General features: G+C 48.3%; 1 protein-coding gene across 9 annotated transcripts in view; it reads left to right on the forward strand.

The window, feature by feature from the left end:
- The window catches only part of LOC4577473 (CLIP domain-containing serine protease B4-like), a 196,583-nt gene that overhangs the window by 22,429 nt on the left and 152,768 nt on the right, over nucleotides 1-21,386 (forward strand). For 4 of the 9 annotated variants that reach the window (XM_061655434.1, XM_061655435.1, XM_061655436.1 and 1 more), the window contains 2 exons: nucleotides 20,095-20,274; nucleotides 20,792-20,863. The exons of 2 other annotated variants lie outside the window; for them this stretch is intronic. In XM_061655434.1, the coding sequence (XP_061511418.1) occupies nucleotides 20,162-20,274; nucleotides 20,792-20,863 (185 nt within the window). In that variant the 5' untranslated portion in view covers nucleotides 20,095-20,161. The remainder of the gene's footprint in view (nucleotides 1-20,094; nucleotides 20,275-20,791; nucleotides 20,864-21,386) is intronic. 3 more of the 9 variants (XM_061655438.1, XM_061655440.1, XM_061655442.1) reach the window with 2 other exon arrangements.

Here is a 21,386-nt window from a genome sequence, read left to right on the forward strand (position 1 = left end):
AATAATTCCCTCCCGAAAATTGTTCACCTTCGCGCGGGCACAAGGAACACGAATTGAAGCTGAGGATGATGGGAGGAACGGGACGCGCTCGTGTGTGTGTGTAGACAACACCTTCATTAACAAAAAAGAAAAGAAAAGAGAGGAAAAAACACTCTTGCGATCGCGATCCAAGCTATTCAACAGTAGGTTGCACTGTGTCCGCTCTAAGCTGCTGCGAGTGATCGAGCGTTCTAAAATATAAACAGAAATCATTATCATTTTGTAGGAATCTCTTTAATAACTTCACCGGTTTTTACCTCCACTCCGGCGTGTGGTTCTGCTTGTGGTGTTTGTACACCGTCGTTCGGTTCTGGTTGGATCATGATCGTATTCATCGAGCGATGTGATCAACCCGAACATCATGCGACAAAACTTGTTGTCATCCCTTATGGGTTGTGGTGTAGCTGGAAGGGGATTATAGACGAAGGGGACATTCTTTGCATTGCACGTCTCATAAGCATAAGCCCATGGAAAGGAGCAGGAATTTAAATCTACCAATCGTTGATGCTTCCGTTCTTTTACTAGGTTTTCTATTTTGATTTGAAATGTTTTAAAAAGTAAGCGTTAATATTTGGTATGTTCCTTTGTTCATTATTGTCATTGATTTGTTTATTTTGCTTAGTTACTGTGTTATCTTAAAGTCATTGTTTTAATTTGACACTTACCTTCTACTCTTTATTCACTTTAATGTTCCATCAACTGCTTTTAATATTTATTTTCCTTAGTTGAGATCATTTTGTCCATTTGTTCATTTTTTTCTCTCTTCTTTTTATCTCTTTGTTCCATTTCTCACTTATTCTATGTTGCCTTTTCAGGTGTTTCGATCGTTGATTTGTTTGCCGTTGTTTTATTACAGCGTTCGTAATGATCGTTTAGATTCTTTCAGTGTTTTTTTTCTTCTGTTGTTTCTCCTTCCTCCTTACTTTCCCTGCCCTTGCTTGCCTCTTTACCCCTGCTGGAGGCTGCTAATGGACCAGTGGTCCGGCCAGTACCAGACCTGTCGGGTCAGCAACGAATCGCTCCACCGATTACTGACACGAAAACCCACCGATGCCGATGCGCCGTGTTTTATTTATTGCTCCCAACGCTACCTTACGCTGGCTTCCCGCGTTTGCGTGCCCTTAAATGTGGCTTTATTGGTTCACTTGGTGATCTCCGCAGTGCCACCATTGCCCGCCTCGCTTACGCTTGCTCTCCGATTGTCGTGTTGTTGTGACGTGCGCGCGTGTGTGTGTGTTTTAGGGAGATTTTCCTCCCTGTCGTTTACGTATCGCTGGTCGCTTCCCTTCGCAGCGTAACCTGCTCACTTGTGGTGGTTTTATTTCTCAATCTTGATGTCCCGAGTGGTGAACGAGCCGATCGACAACATCAAACGGAGAGCAATCTCGATTGAAGATCGTCGTCTCGCCTGCCCGTCCTTTCCATCGTTGGCGAGGGGAGTTCTAATTAAATCTAGTTGCCACGATCAAGTGCATCCACAAACAGCCAACCATCCAATGGAGTGTGTACCCTTGTTTTTCCTCATTCCTCTCCTATTTGGGTCCGCTGCATTCCCTCCCCGTGCCTTCCATTTCTCTTTTTGTTTGTTTATTTGCGTTGGAAAAACTGGTCCGGTCGCCCGGTTGTTTTGACTGCCCCTTCTCTTGCCAAGCGGGGAAGCATTTATCATTTCGATCGTATCGAGCGATATGAGCACTTAAATGCTGTCTCCCGAAAAAAAAACATACGTTTGGGGAAGGCAACCCAATGGAGAGTCGGAGCGCCATCGGGAGTGACGGGGGTTTTCCTTTGAAAGTCAGATCATTTATCTGTGATCTACTTGCGCAGTAGCCAAAGCGCGGTATTGGCCAGCGCGTTAAAGGCGCCTCGAACATTTTTCATGTGTCTTGTGGTGGTAGTGATCGTTTCTTGGTGACACCGTCCCGGCCAGCCGCCGCAAGCGATCGATTTGTTTTGGAGGGGCTTGTGCTGGGTGTATCTAGATCAAAGGAATTGTTCACTGAAGCAAAGAAGCAAAGTGTTCTCTCTTTACAGTGCGCGCTTGTGAGTGTCTGCGCGAGAGTGTGTGTTTTCGGGCATGTTGGGGGAAGCTAAATAAATGGCCCATAACGATGACTTTGATGTAATTCCTTCTAAAGAGGTACAAGGGATGTTTGTTTTAAATTATGCAAATAATCTAATTGACAAACAGCGACAGAGCAACTGAGTGTGTGTGTGTCGCTTGTCTAGATGGTTGTGTATTGATAAATTAGCTCGACATGTTTTGAAATAACTCCCTGCTTGTTTGAAGCATTTTTACCAAAATTCTACGGAATTTGTTTTTGCGTTGTTAGTACGCTCTTTGTGGTTGGTTTCACGCCTCAGCCCCATAACTCAGCTCCACTTGTAAGCCACGTGCGACTAATCTCGCCCATTATCGGGCGATGATTAACCTTTTTTTGTGTGCTACTATACAAAAAACCACACACTTACCAGACAGCGCGAACAATTGAGCAATTTTCCAATTCCATCCGGTTCGAAGGGCCAAAATCTCGATCAACGCCAACATCGCACCATAGTTTGACTTTGATTGAGCGTTTGCGTTTTGCTAGTCGGGCGCCCGAATGGAAGGACTAGCTAGCGATTGAGTCACGAAGCGTTCTGTCGGGGGCAATTGGAAGATTGTTTAGGAAAATTTTCTTCATTATTAACGAAGCCGTAAGTCGTTGGTGTTCACGGAACCTATGACGCAATTCGATATCGCAGCCCAAAATGGAAGGAGCGCACAAAAAAAAGCATTCAACGAAAGCCTAGCTCCAGCAATTGGCTTATCAATCTCGATTAAGTTTATCACCTGCCACACGAAAGGTGCAGCCACACGCTCTTGTGCCTCATGAATGCGTTCGCGGTTGTGGAGGAGCAATAGCAAAATATCAATCCCGCCATCGATTTGCTGCCGGTGTGTATCGTTCCCTTCTGCCTACGGGGGTTGCGTGGAACGATCCCACCGCAAGCAATGGAGAAAAAAGGCCCCAACCAAACGAAGAAAAGCGGACGAGATGCGGACGAGATTCCGTTCGCACGCAGTCACGCGTATTTACGAGCGACCCGGTGAGTTGCGCGTGCGACAACGGCCGTCCCCGGGAGTTGGACCGTAGACCTTTTTCTTCGTTATTCAAAATAGATTAATTGGTAATGCGATACTTATCGCATACGATCAATCAATGTACTTCGCTGGGAAGGTTTGGGGTGCCGTTCGCCTTCTCCAGTTGTTGTCACCGTTGAATGCGGTCGTGATTTGAAGGTGGTGGTGGTTTTTTTTTTCTGCTGGCCCTTTTTGCTTCCAGTGTGTGTGTTTGTGTTTCCTGGGCGAGACTTCTTCTCGGACGCGGAACCAATCATGCCCGAAAGCGCTCCCAATAGCTAACCTCAATAACGCGCCGGCAGTGCTCAAGTGTCGCGTGTCACTAAGGGAAGCGTATTGGACGTACGTACGTCCCGTAGTTCCTGCGCGTTACCTACGCATAGTTGGTGTAATTTCATGACTGATCAATCAATGGCTGCTCTTGCAGTGGGAGAGTTTGTTTAGTGTCTTTTGGGGAGGCTTTTTGGGGAAGGTGAAGTTTTCATGCGTCACGCATAATCACCTCACGATTGTTGGAGTTGGCGGCATCTTTAATGCTTTCACAGGGTCGTCCCGAAACGTTTGCTTGCAATTTCTAAGCAAAATGGAAAAAAGGCTGCCCACTCTCAGAAATCGCGTCTGATCGGTATCGATTTTATACAGCTCGCTCCTACGCCGAAGTTCGTACTCGCCCCAGTCAGCATAATATCTGGGCCGAAAACTTTTCCTCCAATTTGTTATTCCACAAAGAGTTTCCGCGCTGTCGCCCGGTGGGACTTTCGCCCTACGAGCTGGCTCGGGACAGCGCGAAAAAGGCGTGAAAGTAGTACGATTTCATCTGGCTAGGAAAGGATCCTTTCAACGGCACCGCCGTCTACCGTCCTCCATCGTCGTTTTGGGTGTGCCGGCTTGTTTGTCGCGTCATGGCACGCTGGCAGGGCCAGACTTTGCCCGACCGGCGTTTTCCCATTTTCCGGGGCGTCGTATGACGTATCCGGTTGCGCGGATAACCGCGCACGACACGCTGCGTGGGGTGGAAAGCCCGGCTCGTTTGATGGATTTTCCCGCGGGTGCGGCTGACAGGAATCACAACCCGCCCCGGTGGGGCAACGAAAGCCGGTGGCGGGTTTTAGGTACGAAATCTCGAGTTCGATTTTCCTACGCGCCCGCTGCTGGGCTGTCGCGACGAGCGATCGATAATTTCATTCGGTGTCATTCGGGAAGGTTGCAACTTTACTCGCACTGAGCGAAATAGAGCGGGCAAAGTTTTCCTGCAAACCCGGAAACCCGAGAAGATGTTGGTCAAGTTGGTCGTTTGATGTCGCTGCTGCCATCCTCTGTGTTGGAAGCTGTGTTTGTACTCAAGAAATGGGTGGCGAAAAACTGGTAGAAATTTAAGCATATTTCGCCACCAATTTTCCATTTTTTTGTGCTCGCACGCGGAACTTTGGCCAACCCAGAAGTTGTATGGGTTGTGGTGGTGATAACTTGGGTGCTTCCTTTGGACTGACGGTCTGGCAGCAAAGTGGAAAGTTTGTCCACATCTATGGGTAAGTTTATTGCAGCGAGCGTCTAGTGAATATTGTGCAGATGCTGAGCAAAGTTTTCCAAACAAGTGCGATAGTAGTGGAAATGGATGGAAGCTGAAATGATGAAGATGATGACGGTACTTTCGATTATGATCTGGAATGTTGGATCCACGCTGTCAATGCATAAGGAAGGGAAAAGGCTAGTGTTGCAAAAAATCCATAATAATTTCTTGGAAAGAGACGCTTGGAGGACGGTTCTAGGAAACGTCAATTAGTGCAATGTAATTTTCATTATGGTTAGATCCATCTTAAAGTGAAATGAGGGGAATTTTTATATGATTTGAAGCTCATGTCTTGGGAAGATAATTTATGCCCTAGAAAGGACGTGTAGAAATAATTTTCACAACACAGCTCTCACTTCAAGATGATGCAGCAATTGCTTGTTGCTGTTGTACTTTAAGGACGAGGGACAACTTTACCGTGATGTTAACCCACAAATAACGACCTCTCGAACGCCGGCGACGACGACGACGACAGCAAATGATGACGTGAAGCGAGTAGCAGCAGCATTCCTCGAATCCAATACCCCCGGACCGACGTTGACGACGATGGGAATGAAATGAAAATAGAGCACACGACGATCGCTCTCGACAACGATGACGAGAGTGAAAACTTTCACCGCACTCGCTCCTCACAACCCCTGCATCCACGCGAACCTCCTCCTCCCTGGGAAGGAGTAGAGCAGAGAAAATGAAAGCATCAGAATAAACAGGATCAAGGACTCGTCGGTGTACTCGTGCCTCCGTGTTTCCGACGGTCTGCGCCAGTTGACCCACGCGGGAAGAAGCTGCACTTGACTGCACATCTGCTGATTGACACTGCAATTTATTTGTGCACTGCATCATCGTGCCCTGCTGCACCATGATCGGTTTTGTTGTCGTGGTTTGAAGCACGGGCAGCCAGAAAGGGGTGAAGCGAAAAGGAAGAAGATAAATGCAATAAATTGTTCACGGTGCAGATTCAGAATGGAACCGCGTGATACGACGGTACGGTACGGAAGCGACGCTTGTAGTGTTGCAAGTGTTTAGGTTCTTCTGCAAAAAATAGGTTCTTTAAGCCACACAGACCAAATAGAGCAAGATAATATGGGTACTTGTGGGGTGCTTTTTTTCGAGTAGCGAAAAGAATAGACCGTACCGGAAACAAAATCGATCAAATGACGAAGTCAGTGGTCTTGGTTTGAAGGGAGGAAGCAATTTATCATAGCCAAAAAATAATTCACCGTTTCTGTCGAAGCTGAAGTTGATTAGAATTAGGGAAAGGAATAGAGGAAGTCACACCTATTTCCGTCCGTTTGAATGGAGTCATTACTGGTTGTTATCGTGTGTGTATGTAGGAGTTGTAATAAGAAATCAACGTCTCGTTCTAGAAAATGTTATTTTTGAAGTTGTTGCTACAAAATCAAAGACCTTGAAGACATTTCTAAATCTAGATTCAATCGTTTGATCCTCTTGAGCGTGTCTCTGAACTTCAAAATTGCACACTTACTCCACTACATGGATATCGTTTTTAAGCGCTACCCATTAAGGCTCATCTCTGACGATATGCGAAGACAATCTCTTTCTCTCTTTTCAATGAGTTTACCATTTTCCGAGAAACCCCTCAATCGTAATGTTGTTCAGCGCATTTTATATCCCATTTAAATTAGACCACTAAATGGTTTAATCGCGGGAGTGACGAAAAAAAAAAACTTCAATGCCATCCAACTGGCATGAGAGAAAGGGAGAAAGCATCAAACATAAAAAGCGAAACAGTGAGGATGGTGAGATAAAATTGGTTGTTTTGTAAATGCCGTCCGCACCATCGCACACACACGGTTTCGTGCATCATCGTTATGCTCTCACCCCTGCCGCACAGTGTGTTGGTGACACTTTGGCCGGGTGGAGAAAAAAGCCGAGCGGGGGGACCCGCGCATGGGGGGGAAATATTAAAAGACAGTAGAACGAAATGAAAAACGAATCCAAAACGTACGCCGACCCAGAAGATTGCCATCATCATTTTTATGACCCAACTAGTAGTGGGCCCTCCCATTCCCGTCCACCGCCACGGAGGCCTTCGTTCTGGCGCGCGGTTGATGATGATGCTGCCGGTGCGCGGTTCCGTTTGATCTGTGCCGCAGCAGTTCCATTTCCATGCGCGTTCTCGGCGGCGCGTACGAGCGTGCGCGCGCTCTCCGCGATCGTGTTACAAATTTTTTGGGTTGCTCCCCTCATTGGGTGTGTGTAAAAAAGATACGCAACAAAGTGCTCTATACACACACACACACACACACACAATCACACGTGTGTATGTGACACTCACGCATACGCAGGGCAGAGGCAAAGGTTTGAAATCAAAGCAGCAGCAGCAGCAGCATGGAAACGATTTGTTAGTGCGGGCAGAGCACCTTCAAGAGTAGATTCCCGCTGCGCTGTGGTTGCCATCGAAACCGGAAGCTATCGGTGGCTGGTCCTCAGCACTTGACGAGCCCCGGTGGTGTTGGGTTTCTCCCACTTTCCCTCCCGAGCTGCCGGGAAAAGCAGCAACCTTCCCCTACCGAAAAAAAACTCGCGTAATAATCGTTACAAATACGCTCAAGTGAATCAAAACCACCACCGCGAGAGCTCCGATAACGAGATAACGCATAACTCATCTGTCGCTGTCGGCGTGGTGTCTTGTAAAAGCTGGAGCCCGTAGTGTCCGGAAGTGGAGGGGCGCTGTAAAAGAAGGGAGCGACAACAACAACTAAAAAACCAACCCACCATAATGCATAATAAGTGCCGACAATTCCAAGTAATCTGAGCGCGTCGCGGCTCATGTGAATTATGCTACCAACCACCGAATGGGCGGCGGACGGCGGCAAGACCTGCTGGTTGGCTGACGCAGTACAACCAAGCCCCCGCGGGGATATATGGGAGGGAAAAGATCGGTCGGTCGCGTAACTTGATACAGATATTACACATTTTATGTGCGCGCGTTCTCGCGTCTCCGGTCAGCGGGAAAGAGTTTGTTTTGTTGCTCCTCTGCTGGTTCCTTCCGAACCGGGGCCGGTAATTCCATTAGATCGGCGACCAGTCTTGGGACCAGTACCCCTACGCAGTTTTTGGACGCGCCGCGCTGGGCCACAAAGAACAAAGTCCTTCCCCCCCCAGTGCTGCCAGCCGTCCATCCGGTGGACGAGCGACGACGACGGTGCGGTGGAGCAGATTGGTAGTAATTCAGTTAAAGTGATCATTAATTCCGCCCGATGGCAGATGATAATGAACTGCCGCATCTTGTGCCTGGCTTCCTGCCTGGTGGTTGTACCGCACACGACACTCTCACTCGCGGGCTCACACGATTGATCTACGGGCGTTGTGGAATGTGCCCGCGAACATCCGGAGCAGAGACAGCGAGCTACATTGTGTACCGAAAGGGCTGGGTCGGTTTTGTGCGCCGCGGTTTGAGATTTCTTGCGATTGAAAATTGCGGAACGGAACGGCTGGTTCCGCTGGTGTCGATGTGGCTCCGGTTTCGCGATTCAGAATCGGCCTGGAATGATAGAGTGCTTTGCCGTGCGCACCACTGCCGTACTGGCGAAACTCAACCCGCGGCACCAACCACCGCAGTCGAATGTCATGGACGGGAGTGTGATTTGATATTTTACAAATACGCTTACAACGTTTGAACTTTGCCAAACAGCGACGGCTTTGGCACCTTTCCGTGTGTTCCGTTGTTTTGCTGCCTTCCCGCTGACACAGCGGCGTGATGCTATTATGCTGAATTACAGTGTGGGATAAAGTGTTTGCATTTGTTGTAGATTGCTGATGTAGAAAGACCTGTTACGGCGTTCAGGGAATATACGACTTGCCTGTTTTGAGCCACAAATGCAACTTGTAACACACATTTATTCCTTTCCTGTGCGAAAATTTCATCCCACACTGTGTCGCTGTACGGTGCACAAAGGTGGAATGGTTTGTACTGCTGCTTAGGGTAAGACAGCAACAACAAAAAAAGTCCCATTACGTCTACGATTAGAAGAGCTTCCAAAGAGCAGCACTTTTCGCGCTCGCAAGAACCAGAAACACAAACCGCCAACGCAAAGCAGTCGCGCGCACAAACACACCCCTTTCCATCACGGCATCGAACTACAAATTAACACTTCACTCGCTATTGGCACTCGCGGCACGGGCGGGCTTCGTTCTTTCCCCCCCCCCCCCCCCCCCCAGTCTCTCGGGGTCACGCGGTGTGTCGCAGATCGCTTTGGCCCTGCTTCTCCACCGGCTCTGGCATACGCTAGCGGCACAGTTTTGTGCGAATATGCAGCGAATCTTGGTGGTTTAGGAGTGGTATACCCGCACCGTGACGAAAGTCAACGTGGGGATTAGGCCGAGGGAAGAAAGGGGAGGTCTTTACAACACGATTGTTGTGTGCTGTAACACTAGATCGCTTCCAGGGACACCTTTGGGGCTGGCCTGAGGTGGCGAGGCGGAGAAGTTCCCACCTTCTTTTACTTAGAACGCTGCAGTAGAATCGGTTTGAATTTGCACTGCCTCCCGACGGGACCTCCCTCCCCCACTTGCAGAAAGCCAAGCCCTTCCATCCTTTTGATGTGTTGTGTGGTGTTTTCCTTCCTTCTTTTCCCTCAGCATCGGTAAATCTTCGACAGGCGACCCGTGGCAGAACAACAACTCCCACTGTGTGAGGTGCGCAGAGTTCGTGATGCCCAAGATGCCGGTGTGGACGTGGACGTTGGGGTGCCGGGTAGTCGTAGACCCCCTCCCAGGACAGAACGGGCGTAAATCGAGCGCAGTGGGAACGACTCGGGTTGCGCGATTTGTACTTTACTCTTTTTGCTTGCTTGCTTGCTGGCTGTTTGCGCTTGAAAAGTGAACAACTTTTCATCCCGCGAACGGGCGCGCATCTCCGGGAACTGGATCGTTTTGCGGTCGCCACGGGGACACAGCCGGGCCGGGCCACAGTGTGATGCAAAGTACATCTTTCGCTTTTGTCTTGGGGGATTTTTTTGCTTTGTTTTTGTTTTACAGCTTCACCCGATAAACTTTTCCCACTGCACGTACACCCATTCCTGCGAGAGGGAAAGTAAGGGCAATGAAGGGGCGCGACACAGTGCAACTATTGTTGGGCAAAGAGAACACAGATCGCCGGAGTTGCCTGGGCCTCGTTGGTGCAGCTCCTGGCGGAGTTGGGATTAGGAGAAGGTTAAGAAGGCGCGCGCATGCCGAACCAATAAAATGAAGTTAAATGTCAAAGCGTTTCGATTTCGAACAGCACGTGGTATTTGCCTACTAATGGGTCGGATGGGGTAATGTCACCCATTCTACTCACCGCACAGAACACAGAGTAGCAGAGAGGAAGCCTTTTATTTATTCTTCACATTGTGCGCTGTGGAGGAGGGCCGGCTCAGTGGCTAGATATGGGTTTTATTGGCAAAGAAGCGTCTTCTGGGATGAACTGCCGAAGCGATTGACTGAATGGAGTTCCAGCCGTCTCCAGCTCTCCCCAAAAAAGGGCATACGCTTCAGAGTGAAAGTTTCCACTCTAACGAAGCGTAACCAGAAAACCTCGGAACAATACTTCGGAACTCTCGGCATGCTTTGAAGGATTGATATGTAAAATCCCTTTACCGCTGCGATTGAGCGCGGCTCTGTGTATGGTAATGAGCGTTAGTTGCTGCTGCTGCGGTAGTTGCTACCGCGCCGTTGGAGCCGTGTGTCGAATTCACTTTATTGGTACTAAACTCATGCGAGTGTGACCTCGGGCACGGAGTACTTGGGTGCGGAAGCAGCCAGCGGACTAATGCAAATCTGTGCCACTTTTGGAATTCGTTTTGCGTTGCGGTTCGTTTGAGAAAAAGTGGAGTTAGGGATGACGAAGGGATTGGTCATCGGTTGTGGAGGAATTGGAGCAGTTAAGGTGCAAAACACGAGGCATGGAATGAGTTGGAAAAATGTTACCCAAGAAGCAGACAGCTTGGATATATTGGAAGACTTCAATAATTTAAAGTGTAATGTGAATTGATTCAGGATAAGGGTTATTAGATATTTTGGAATACTACGAGTTGAGAACGATTGCTTGCACATTCCAAATACATGCCTCATTAGCGGACTACATTCTCTGGACTACAAAATTCCCATAGCTTGCGTTAGCCGAAAAGTGAGTTCCACTTCACAGACACTTGTGTTTCAGCGAACTGCATATGGTGCAATTCAGCAAGCTCTGCTACTACTGCCCCGGAAACGTAACCACACCGATGTGATTACTGAAATGGATAACTTTCCCACCGGGCACCTCCGCTTGCCGGAAAATCCCATCATCGGGCGAGAATGCGATCAATTCGGTTTGTGCGGAATGAGCTGTTTTCCGTTTAAAAAAAAACATTGAAGCTCGTAGCCCCGGAATCCATCAATCAAGCGATGTGAATGTGTGTTTTCGTGTTCGTGGGAAAAGCGAGAGTTTTCGCCAACGAAACGAGAAACAAGTACATTGCATCGGGTTCCGCCGTTACGAGTTGGTGCAGCGCGTTGTTTAGCATAAGTTTCGTTGCTTTCACTGATTGTGACCGGAGCTAATACGAGGAAAAAGAACCCCCTCCCCCCACACACGCGCTTGGAAGCAAGAGCACCCAAGTTGGGCAAGTGAAAATGATCAATGCCCAAAAATGGTTGGAAACCCCATTGGAAGCTCCAACGATTGCACCGACGATGTAACCGCCGGCTTTAGCTGATGCTGAAACAAGTCGTACCTGGAACGGGCCCGGCAGTAGTTATAATTCGGGGGCTCTCTAGCAACGGTGGCAAGCCGGAATGAGTCCACCAGACCTGGCCCACCATGCCCAAAATGCCACACGATTACGCCACGGAAACGGCTGGACAGTGCTCGTGGGCAGCGCACGGGCGAGCAGGTGCAGATTACGGCGCAGGAAATCTTTTTAATGCGGATTTGTTCCGTGTTCGCTTACCGAAACCGCCTGGCGGCCTGGGATTGGGACGCTTTGTGGCGTGAAGTTTGTCGGAAAAGACCTACTACGTGCACGCCCTAGCTCTGCGGACCGTGTGTGGCATGTGTGTGGAGGGGAACCGTTTTCAGTCAGTAGAACTGCTGGGTGAGAACATGGCACTGTACATGGTCACTGACCAGGCTCGAGTATTACCGCATGAAATCTGATCCTTCTTCGTGCACCCACGCTGGAGCCTCCAAAAATTAGGAAAAGCCCACTGAGCACTTGTGCCGTAAAGCAGCCGGCTAGGCAAGACGAAAAGGCGAAAACGTTACAGTGTTACATCGTTGACCTAAAGGGAAAAAATGGCACCGAGAGGACTTGTGTGCCGCATAATTCGTTTGATGTTCGGAAGTTTGTTGAGCAACTAAGCTTTTGGAGTGTGTTGGACGGTAGGATTTATTGGAGAGTTGGGCATTCATTTAAGCCCGCAAGTAATCCTTCGTAGAAGATTTGCAGGGCAATGTCTGAATGTTGTCCAGGCACTTTTTTATCATTTCATGCACTGATCAAATAAAAAAGCCTAAAGAATCTACTGCTTTCAGACCTCACAGAGTGCTGCAGCCGTACACATTCGCAGATGTTTACAAGCGATACCCAAACACTCGCTTCCTTACTTGATTGGAAAGTGTCTGGAAGCCGTAAAATGCTCCATGAACTTCTTTTGCCAGCTGTCAATTTCCATTTGCCGTTATCTTCAGTCAGTCGCGTACCAGGGGCAGCACTCCAAGCTCCCTCTCCCCCGTCGAATGTACCTTCCCAAAGCACGAAAACATTAATTTGTCGATAATAATTCGTCGCAGACCGCCGACTGCCCGAAAGCCGTTCCCTAAAATCTCGCCGCCATTGGTTGTGTAACCAAATTTTGGGTTTTTATTGCCGCAAAGCCAGCTGGAATTGAATTTTCGGGCGACGTGGCGTCCATCCCGACTGCCCGAATACGCAAAGCGCACCGACCGTTTTGTAAGAAGCATGTCGATGAGTGGGAAGTTTACATGGAGGAGGATGGACAGAAAAAAAAACACGGCAGAACGAAGAACGAGAATCAACATCAACAGCGAACGGTGCTTGCAGCTCCAACGGTGGCGGCTACCGGGTTTGCTGGGTGAGGATGGGCGGTCTCCGGGCTGGTCGATTCTTCGATTAGTGTCCGACAGCAAGGCGACAGTGCCACGGCCAAGGAAGTCATCTCGAATTATGCAAATGAGCCACTTTTCTCGAAATTAAATTAAGCAATACACTCGATCGGGAGCGTGAGTGAGTGAGGAGCAGGTGGTGGTCACTGCGAAGGGCCACCAAATCGAGGTTCGATCGACAACTGCGTCTTCTAACGGAGTACGCAGAGCGTGTAGCGCTGATGTGGATGCGGGACTCTGTTTCCCTGTTATCGAAATTTGTTTTTTCATTCCAATTTTTCGCGCGTGTGTGTGTGTGTGTGTGTGTGGTTGAGCGTTGTGTTTCACCGGCATCGACAGAAAGCCACCGCCGGGAGTGCTACCGGTGCCCAGCAAGAAGTGACAGAGAAATGTAGCATCCCCAAAGCCATCGCTGGCGGAAACACTCACCAAATCCCCCGAAAACCTGCTTCAGCCCGGTGCTACCCATCCGGGTAGGTGTCGGTGTGCTGTTGAAGGTTGTCCCCGTGGTTTTGGAGTGACCGCAAAACACCGCAAACGAACGATTCGACACTTGGAATCGAAAGCACGGACTCGAAAGCAGGCAGGCAGGAGCAAAAAAGGAACACACACACACCGGGTTACCACCCGGTTCATCAGCTCGGCTCGCGTGGAATGTGTTGCGGACGTGATGAGTATTGGGAGGGTTTTTATTTCGTCTATCTCGCACGGCGGTGTTCTGGCCATCCACTGGTTGGAATAGAATTGCAAATGGGGTTCGAAACATTCCTAGTGAAGTGAATAAGTAGTGGGACGAAGCACCACAGCCAAACAGAAAACAAAACCAAAACGCGACATTTTGGCATAAAGGTGCCACCGTGCGCTATCAGTTTTCCGCTGGGTTGGTTTGGTGAAATGGGTGAGAGTGGAACGCAGCAAGCTCGTCAGCTTAGTTTGGAGGTGCTTTATCCAGCTGTTGTTATCGTCCATTTGTTACCTTTTTTTTTCTTCTTGGTAGTTTTGATTACGTGACTACATCCGGAGCCGTTTTGGCTTAGGTTTCTTTGTTAGAATTGGATATTGCGAGGAAGATGCATCTTTTCAAGGTTTTGGGTTACTTTCAAAGCCTGGAATCACTATTTTATATTTAAATATTTGATTACATTCGGGATGATATGATGTTATAGGTAGAGTGATCAAAAAACACCTTGAAGTTATCAATATGAGGAAAAGACTTCTTGGCAAAGCTCACGGTGTGAATTTTCAATCCCCATTACCCCATTATGCTTATTTTAAGCATCTTTCGCTGCGCCTGTTGGCAATATTTATGCTTGATTGTCACCATTTGTTTGGCTCAGCCCATAAAAAGTCATGCAGCTTCCCATCGAATGGATTTTTCTGCTTCCTTTTTGGATACTGGGCATACAAATGAACGTCAAGACAGAGGGAATGAGCATCATTAAAGCATTGCGCGTCATTTATTTTGCCAAACTTTAATTAGCTATGCAAAACGGGATGGTGCAAAGCGTTGCCCCGATGGAAACATTGATCCACCAATAAGCTTGCTATCGGGTTCGGGATGCTTTCTGGGAGGAAATTATAAGCTCATTGAATGTGAAGTAAACGCTGCGCCTGCTTCTAGTGTCGTCGCCATGAGTTAGGCGGAAGGCTTGCAGTAGTTGTCATTGGCGCAGCTTGTCAACTCGAGTTCCGATGCTACCGGCGAAACCATGAATGGCAACTCCATTACCATCTGTACAGTTAACGACCCATTCATACACACACATGTGCAATTTAAATCATGGTCATGCGATTTCCCATGGGAAGGATTTCGTTCTGGCGACTGATTTGAATATGCGAGAGAGTTATAACCGAAGCTGATGGATAGAAGCGAATGAATGATAATCTTGTGTGATATTTGCGTAGGAGTTGCTCAAGAGATGCCTTTTATTTTAACAGTTCAATAAAAAAGATTCTCAAAAAGTCTAAAGCATTCAAGCAAAGTAATCGTTGCCTTCGTCGTCCACGCTCATTTTAAAACCCTTCCCACACAATACCCCATTGTGGGTAAAAATAGTGTGTTTCGGCTTTCTGATGGCCCTCTCTGTCGTTGGTCGCCAGGCTTTCTTTGTCCGTTTCCACCATAAATGTTTGTTTCCTTTCTGCCGAAAGGATTTCAAAACGGCAAAATAACATTTGTCCTCCCGCACCCATCGACAAAAAAGCTCTTCTCCACCAATGCTGTGGCAGACTGCCGCATCGCGCTGCACTCCGCCGCGGAGAGTAATCAATTAAATAATCTTAATTGGATTGCAAACTTTCCACAATAATTTCAAATTACATAAATTTGAATTCTATTCACAATTCTTCTGTCGTGCGCGTCCAGCGCGTGTGTGTGTGTGAGCAGTGTCGTTTTTTTGCTGCGCTCTCCTTCCGTTTTCATCTCTCGCGGTCGCCTTTTTTCAACCGATTTCGGTTGCCTCTTTGGTCACAGTCGTCGTCGTCGTCGTCGTCGGCATCCGGTTGATTCATTGAATTCAGCGCTGCATCACCACACGGTTCTGGCCCTCCCGCCCACAACATTCCCTCCCAGGCTGATCGCTTGATCGTCCATAAGTGCATTTAATCGACAAGAACGAGGCCACACTGCTGCCTCTCCGTGTTCTCCGTTGTCCATTCGAATGTCTACCGTGTGCGGTTGCTGGCAGAACCTCGCTCGCGGTTCGATTTATTTCTCGTCTCCCATTCCGGGGTCTGCACAGAGAGGTCTGGGTGGTATCTGTGTGTGCTGCATCTGCAAACGCTCCCGCCACCCCCTGCCAGTGCGACATCTCGCCAATTTCGCACCGACAGCAGCAGTAACCCGGCCGGATCGATCGGATCGGACAACGCGCGTTAAAGGTCGAATTATTATTATCTGTCCATTTCCTGTCGGAGCGTCCATATGCGTGAATGCGTTTCTTGTTTCCCGTTTTTCCGCCAGTCCTCTCCCACACACACACACACACCACCGGGAGCACTTTGAAATTTGAAGCAATAAAAGCTCACCAGCACGATAGGGGGGAAGCACCATTTACGCACCCGAAGCGCCTAATAATTCGCATAAATTTCTTAATTTGGGATAGTATCGGGCCATAATGGCATTATGCAAAAATTGTGAACGGGACACGGACGGTGGGAAAAGGTAGGGAAGGGGAGCTTTGTGTACGCGGGAATTATGGGAACCGGGTTCGTGTGGCCGTGTCATAAGACATAATAACGCACACGCTATGGGACGCTGGATCTTCTGGGCGCTGGGTAGTTTGATTCGATGCAGTGGCAGTGTGCAGCGTATAGTTTGCGTTAGTGTATGCTTGGATCGAATAAATGTTTAATGATTGCTAATAGTCCGCAAATGGTAAGGGCACCGGAAGCCAGCTCTAGGGCATTAGAGTTGATTGGCTGGCGTAGGTTGGCGAGTCGGTCGGTAGTAATGGGTACTCTTTGGCAGCGGCAGTGTGCGTTTTGCAGGAAATTGGCAAGCTGTCCCGGGTCTCTGGACAGCGGTTGATAGTTTTACAAGGCTGCAGACATTTACTGTGGCATTATTGGACCTTGTGAAGAATGATGTGGAGCGGGAGTGCAATGTTATTATCATTTTTAAATGAATGGATGCTTATTGGAGTTTAGGAAATTATTCGATGTCACCTACTAAACTCTCGGTTTAGTGGCTTATTCGTCACATACAAGGTTAAATTTTAAGAATTGTTATACGCACTATGTTGTGTAGCATTTTAAACGTTAGCCAAAGGGAATGTCAAACAACACCTCTTACCACCGATGTTGCCAGCTCACTTGGAACTCATACAAATGATCTGTTTATTCCCATCCGCAAAGCTACAACTGCGCACAATGTCAACTACCGTTGCAGTTTATTTGCTCTAATTAGCCATTTCAATAATTCTCGCAGGGATCGACTACGACCGTATACTCTCACGGACATCAACAATCGAAACCCCTGTTCGAGAGACCCTGTTTATGCAAGAAAATGCTGCCCAACTTCCCGGTTGACTCGTCGATGATGAACCGTTTGCTGACTTGCCATTCCCGGACGCTCGGAGAGTACGCGACTAGGCAACTGTGTTGCATCGGTAAAACAACAACTTGCATCTACGCAACAGTCCGTCCCTAATGCAGCAGCATCCCACTCGGATGGTTGGATATCATGACTCTTCGTTTTTTTGTTGTTGCTACTCTTCCTCGGAACTACCAACAACATCCCGTGATCGGCCCAACTGTAGTGCATTAAAATAAACAAACTGTTTCGAACGGTCCCGGACAACGTACGCGTAGCGCGGTTTGAAGTTTGATTCTCTTTGTGCTGTGCATCCCCCGGTGCATAATGACATTCCAGGTGGCCATCTGCGGTGCGTTTGCTGCTGGAAATGGAAATGTGCAGTTGCGCATCGGTATGGCTGGGACCGACCGGAACGGGGCCAATTCCGATTCCGTCATCCTCGCAGTCCCTCGGGAGGAAGTGCGCCTCCTGCAACGATCGAGTGATGGCGTTGTGTTTTTATACTGCAGCGGACTGAGGGGCGATTGGAGGAGAGACACAGAGAGAGAGAGAGAGGTTTAAGTGTGACTATTTATGGCGCTCCCGGTGCGTACACGCAGTGGCGCATAAAATAATAAACATAAAATAATAATCATTATGAGCACGAACCCGGCCGGCCGGCTTGTCAAGCGCACCAGCCCTCTTCGGGACGGTTCGCTTTGGAGCGACGGGAACGCAATGGGAATTTCAAATTCCCAATTCCTATTCCGGTGTGTGTGTGTGTGCGTTCCTGGTCATTAGGAGTTCGCATTCGCTACCCGATCGGATTCCAATTCAAACAATTTAACAACAATCGATGCATTATTATTACTTCCAACTGTCGTTTGTTGTCCACCGGAGCGGTACGAATCGCTCTCGGTAGCTAGATGCAGCGGATATTGCGCCGGATCAGCTGGTGGATTGCAGCGAAGGGAATCCTTTCTATGCGTGCCATTTGGAGCAATAGCAGCGGTCATGTTTTTGGGTTTGAAATTTCTCATTATCGATACATGATGAGCAACCGGGGAAAGGAATTACGCTGTGAGTACGCCACAGACATCCGCGATTATTTCGCTGGTACGTGAATGTCCTTCCGACCTTGTTTTGGAATTGTTTTGTAATAACTTTTCCAAGAGTAAGTCACACCAAGCCGATTTTAATGCAATTACATACATTGGAATGATTCTAGCAGATTTTAATACAAATTTGCAATTGCAGTCGTTGCAAAGAAACCTCTGCTGTAAACCTCATTCCTTGCGTTTATTACGAACCCGACCGTTAACAGGGATCAACGTACTCGTCGAGTCCACAAGGGGAAGCAATTCGTTATCTCATCCACTCGACTGTCCGAGTTTTTTTTCCGCCTTTTGCTGCTGCACCTACAAAGAGCGCTCCAGCGGGATGCAATTTTTGGAGTGCAGTCGCATGCACTGTCTGTAGCTGCAGCGGGCTCGCTGCTCATTTACGTACGGGATGCAATCTTCGCTGTGCAATTGCGACAAGTGGGCTTCAACAGTCCGAGCTTTATTAGCGACAGACCCGCCTTTGCTCGGTGAATTCGTTGCAACTGGATTCCGGCTTCAAGTGAGTGGACGGTTTCCTCATTAAAGAATTGTGAGCAGCAACTTTGGTCCAATTTAGTTTGAGTTACGAACATGATCAGATTGCATCACTGTAATGCCTTTTCGTTGGAAGACGAGTTGACAGCTATTCTTTAAAATTTGAGCTAACTTATGGTCCAATTATCGGGTACGCAGTGGATGCATAATTGTCCAAAGCTATGCTGAAAACACACTTACACCAATCGTGCCGTGTTTGTTGACCTTTTCACCGTACTTAAGCCGATAATGAAGATGCATCACGACCCTGTAGAGTGTGAATTTGATAATTTGAGTGCTTTGCGCTACAAAGCAGCTGCATGTTTACCTTAATAATGACAAATAGGTGTCTCCGGCTAGAAACAGCTGATCGTTCCAGAAGATTTGCAGTTGGCTGATTTCAGACCCACCATCCCCCTTCCATGGCCCTGCTTCAGGACGTTTGGTTTCGGGCCAAAAATGTGCAACCTGCAGGCAGGTGTGCACGTCACGTCCATCAGGACTTTTGTGGCACGTGCCCTGTCGGCGCAGGTCTTCAGCATCCTTTGACAAGAGCTGCAGAAGCGAGAGGCGCAAGCGAAACCATTAGCTACTCGGGCGCTAATTGGATTAACAACCTGTAGGTGCAGCTTTTCGCATAGGACGAAACCGCTCCCGGGGGCCTTGCAGCTCCACCGATCAACCACCGAGAGTGGCGTGTGGCGTGCCCTGGAAGCTAATTTTCTTCAAACTTCCACTCCACGTGCCACTTGTTTGAGGTTAATTTAAAAACATTTGCTTCTGAAAAGCAGCGGCAGAACTTTAATAGCGCCGATAACAAGCATGCAGCCGCAGAGCAACCGCCCCAAAACGAGCCTTTACTTCTATCCTCCAATGTGCTCCGCAAGATATCATACGCCGGTGTGGTGAGATAAAACAAACAGAACATCGACGCGTTCATGCCAACACGTGACATTCGATGATTTTTATCTTTCATCCCCCAACGCCACCCCTTTTTGGACCGGTTTCCAATCGAAAGCCACACAGAGGAGAATAGGTTTGCTGTCATGCAGTTGTGTCCTGTTTGTCCCTCTCTCTCTCTTTCTCTGGTCGGTGTCTCTGCCTACCATTCGAATAGGCGTTGTGAGTGATGTCGATGATGAAAAGCATCCGCCATCAAATATGCATACCGAAGGCGAAGAGATCTACGATATGGACCCCCGAAAGGCACCCCGGCCCAGTTTGTAGTCCGTGCATGGCCGGGGAGTGGATTTGGGGCTGTTGTGTTTTGTTTCCCTCTCTATCTGTCCCCCTCGCTGTGGTGCAGAGGAGAATGGAAAATGACATCAGGAACGATCTCGGACAGTTCCAATCAATCTAACGAAATCGAAACGATAGCTTCCATCAGCAAATGTCCAACCCAGTTGTTGGCAGCGCAAGGGAAGGCTAGTCGAAACCGGGTAGGGACGAGAAAAGAGTGGAGGTAGGGGGAAACGATTGCGACGGCTCCTAAAATGGAGTTCGGCCAGCCGATAGTGTTGCCTATCGGAGATAATTAATTTATTAAAAACAAATTAATGATTTACATTTTAAATTTACTTTTTATTGGATCTGTAGCTCGCTTCTCACCCCGTACGAACCGCTCTTGCTTCGGGGGATTCGCTTTGAATGTGGGAAAAATGGAATGCCGGCCGGTGAGCATGGTGGGCATGAGAGCTCGCGTTGCGTATCAGCAACCCAAATGCTGAACAGTCTCTTCTCCATCCTTCTCTGTCGCTCGATTGATGATCGCTTAGGGTAAGTTGAGTGATTTTTATATGCGCTTTTATTGCCCCCGGGGACGCCTACTCGATCTCGGCCCGTGCCTACGAGCACCGTCCTGGGCCTGAAGCCCCGGGGATGATCGTGTCGCGGAAGGTCGCCAGGTATTTATGGCTTCGCGTACGGCAAGGCGACGGAGTCCGTACGCCGAATGGGGTGCAAATGAGTTGCTCGCCAAGGGGTGTTGTTGCTCTCGGTGTGTGTGTGTGTGTGTGTGTGTGTGTGTGTGTGTGTGTGTGTGTGTGTGTGTGTGAAATATATTTCAAATTAGGAAACAATCAAATCACTGATTTTGTCAACGGCTGGAAATGGTCTGAGTTACGGCCCCGTTTTGACAGCGCGTCGTTCGGCGTCTGTTTTTATGGTGTCTCTATTGTTGGTGTTTGATTTAGCAGTTAGAGCTTTGGAGCCGGCTTGGAGAAAGCTTTTTTCGTATATTTTACGCTAACTAATGTTTCAGCATAAGAATTGATATTTATTGTTTTTATTCCAGCCTTTCCGCGGGCACATCCCTGCAATCATCCCACGTCGATGGATACCCCGTAATGAAGCTGTGTGAGTGGATGTATGTTTCCGTCCGTTGTTGGCATAAAGTGTAAATTAATTTTTGAAAATAATGTTACGATCCCAAACAAACAGCCAAAACGATCCCTTGCATTGCTGCCAGGTCAGTCCCTAACAAACAAAAACTGGAGAAACTGAGCCTATGTAATGTGTTTTTAGGTCTCTTTATTCGACCTCCTCCCCAACAAGTGCTCGGTGAATCGTTGACCGAGTGAAATAAAAATCAACACCAAGCGCCTTAACTTGATCGTTGCTTATTTGGTCGAAAATTGTCGGAAAACCCCGTCAGAAGCAGAAGCTAGCGTTAACCGAGCCCCAAGCAATGCTTCTCCATTTTTCTCACCACTTCGTTAATTTTTAAGCGCCAATATTTCTTCCCGCACACGGGAGTACGCGAAGCTTGCTCGGGCCGAGACTTTCTAAGCTCTGGGGCGTATTAGCGTTCTAAGTCTCGTTTTTTTTTTGTGGTCCGAACCCCAAAGGGTGCAGCATGAAAATTCATAACTCAAAACAACAGCTCAACT

Source organism: Anopheles gambiae, chromosome 3, assembly GCF_943734735.2.
Source record: "Anopheles gambiae chromosome 3, idAnoGambNW_F1_1, whole genome shotgun sequence".
Lineage (NCBI taxonomy): Eukaryota > Metazoa > Arthropoda > Insecta > Diptera > Culicidae > Anopheles > Anopheles gambiae.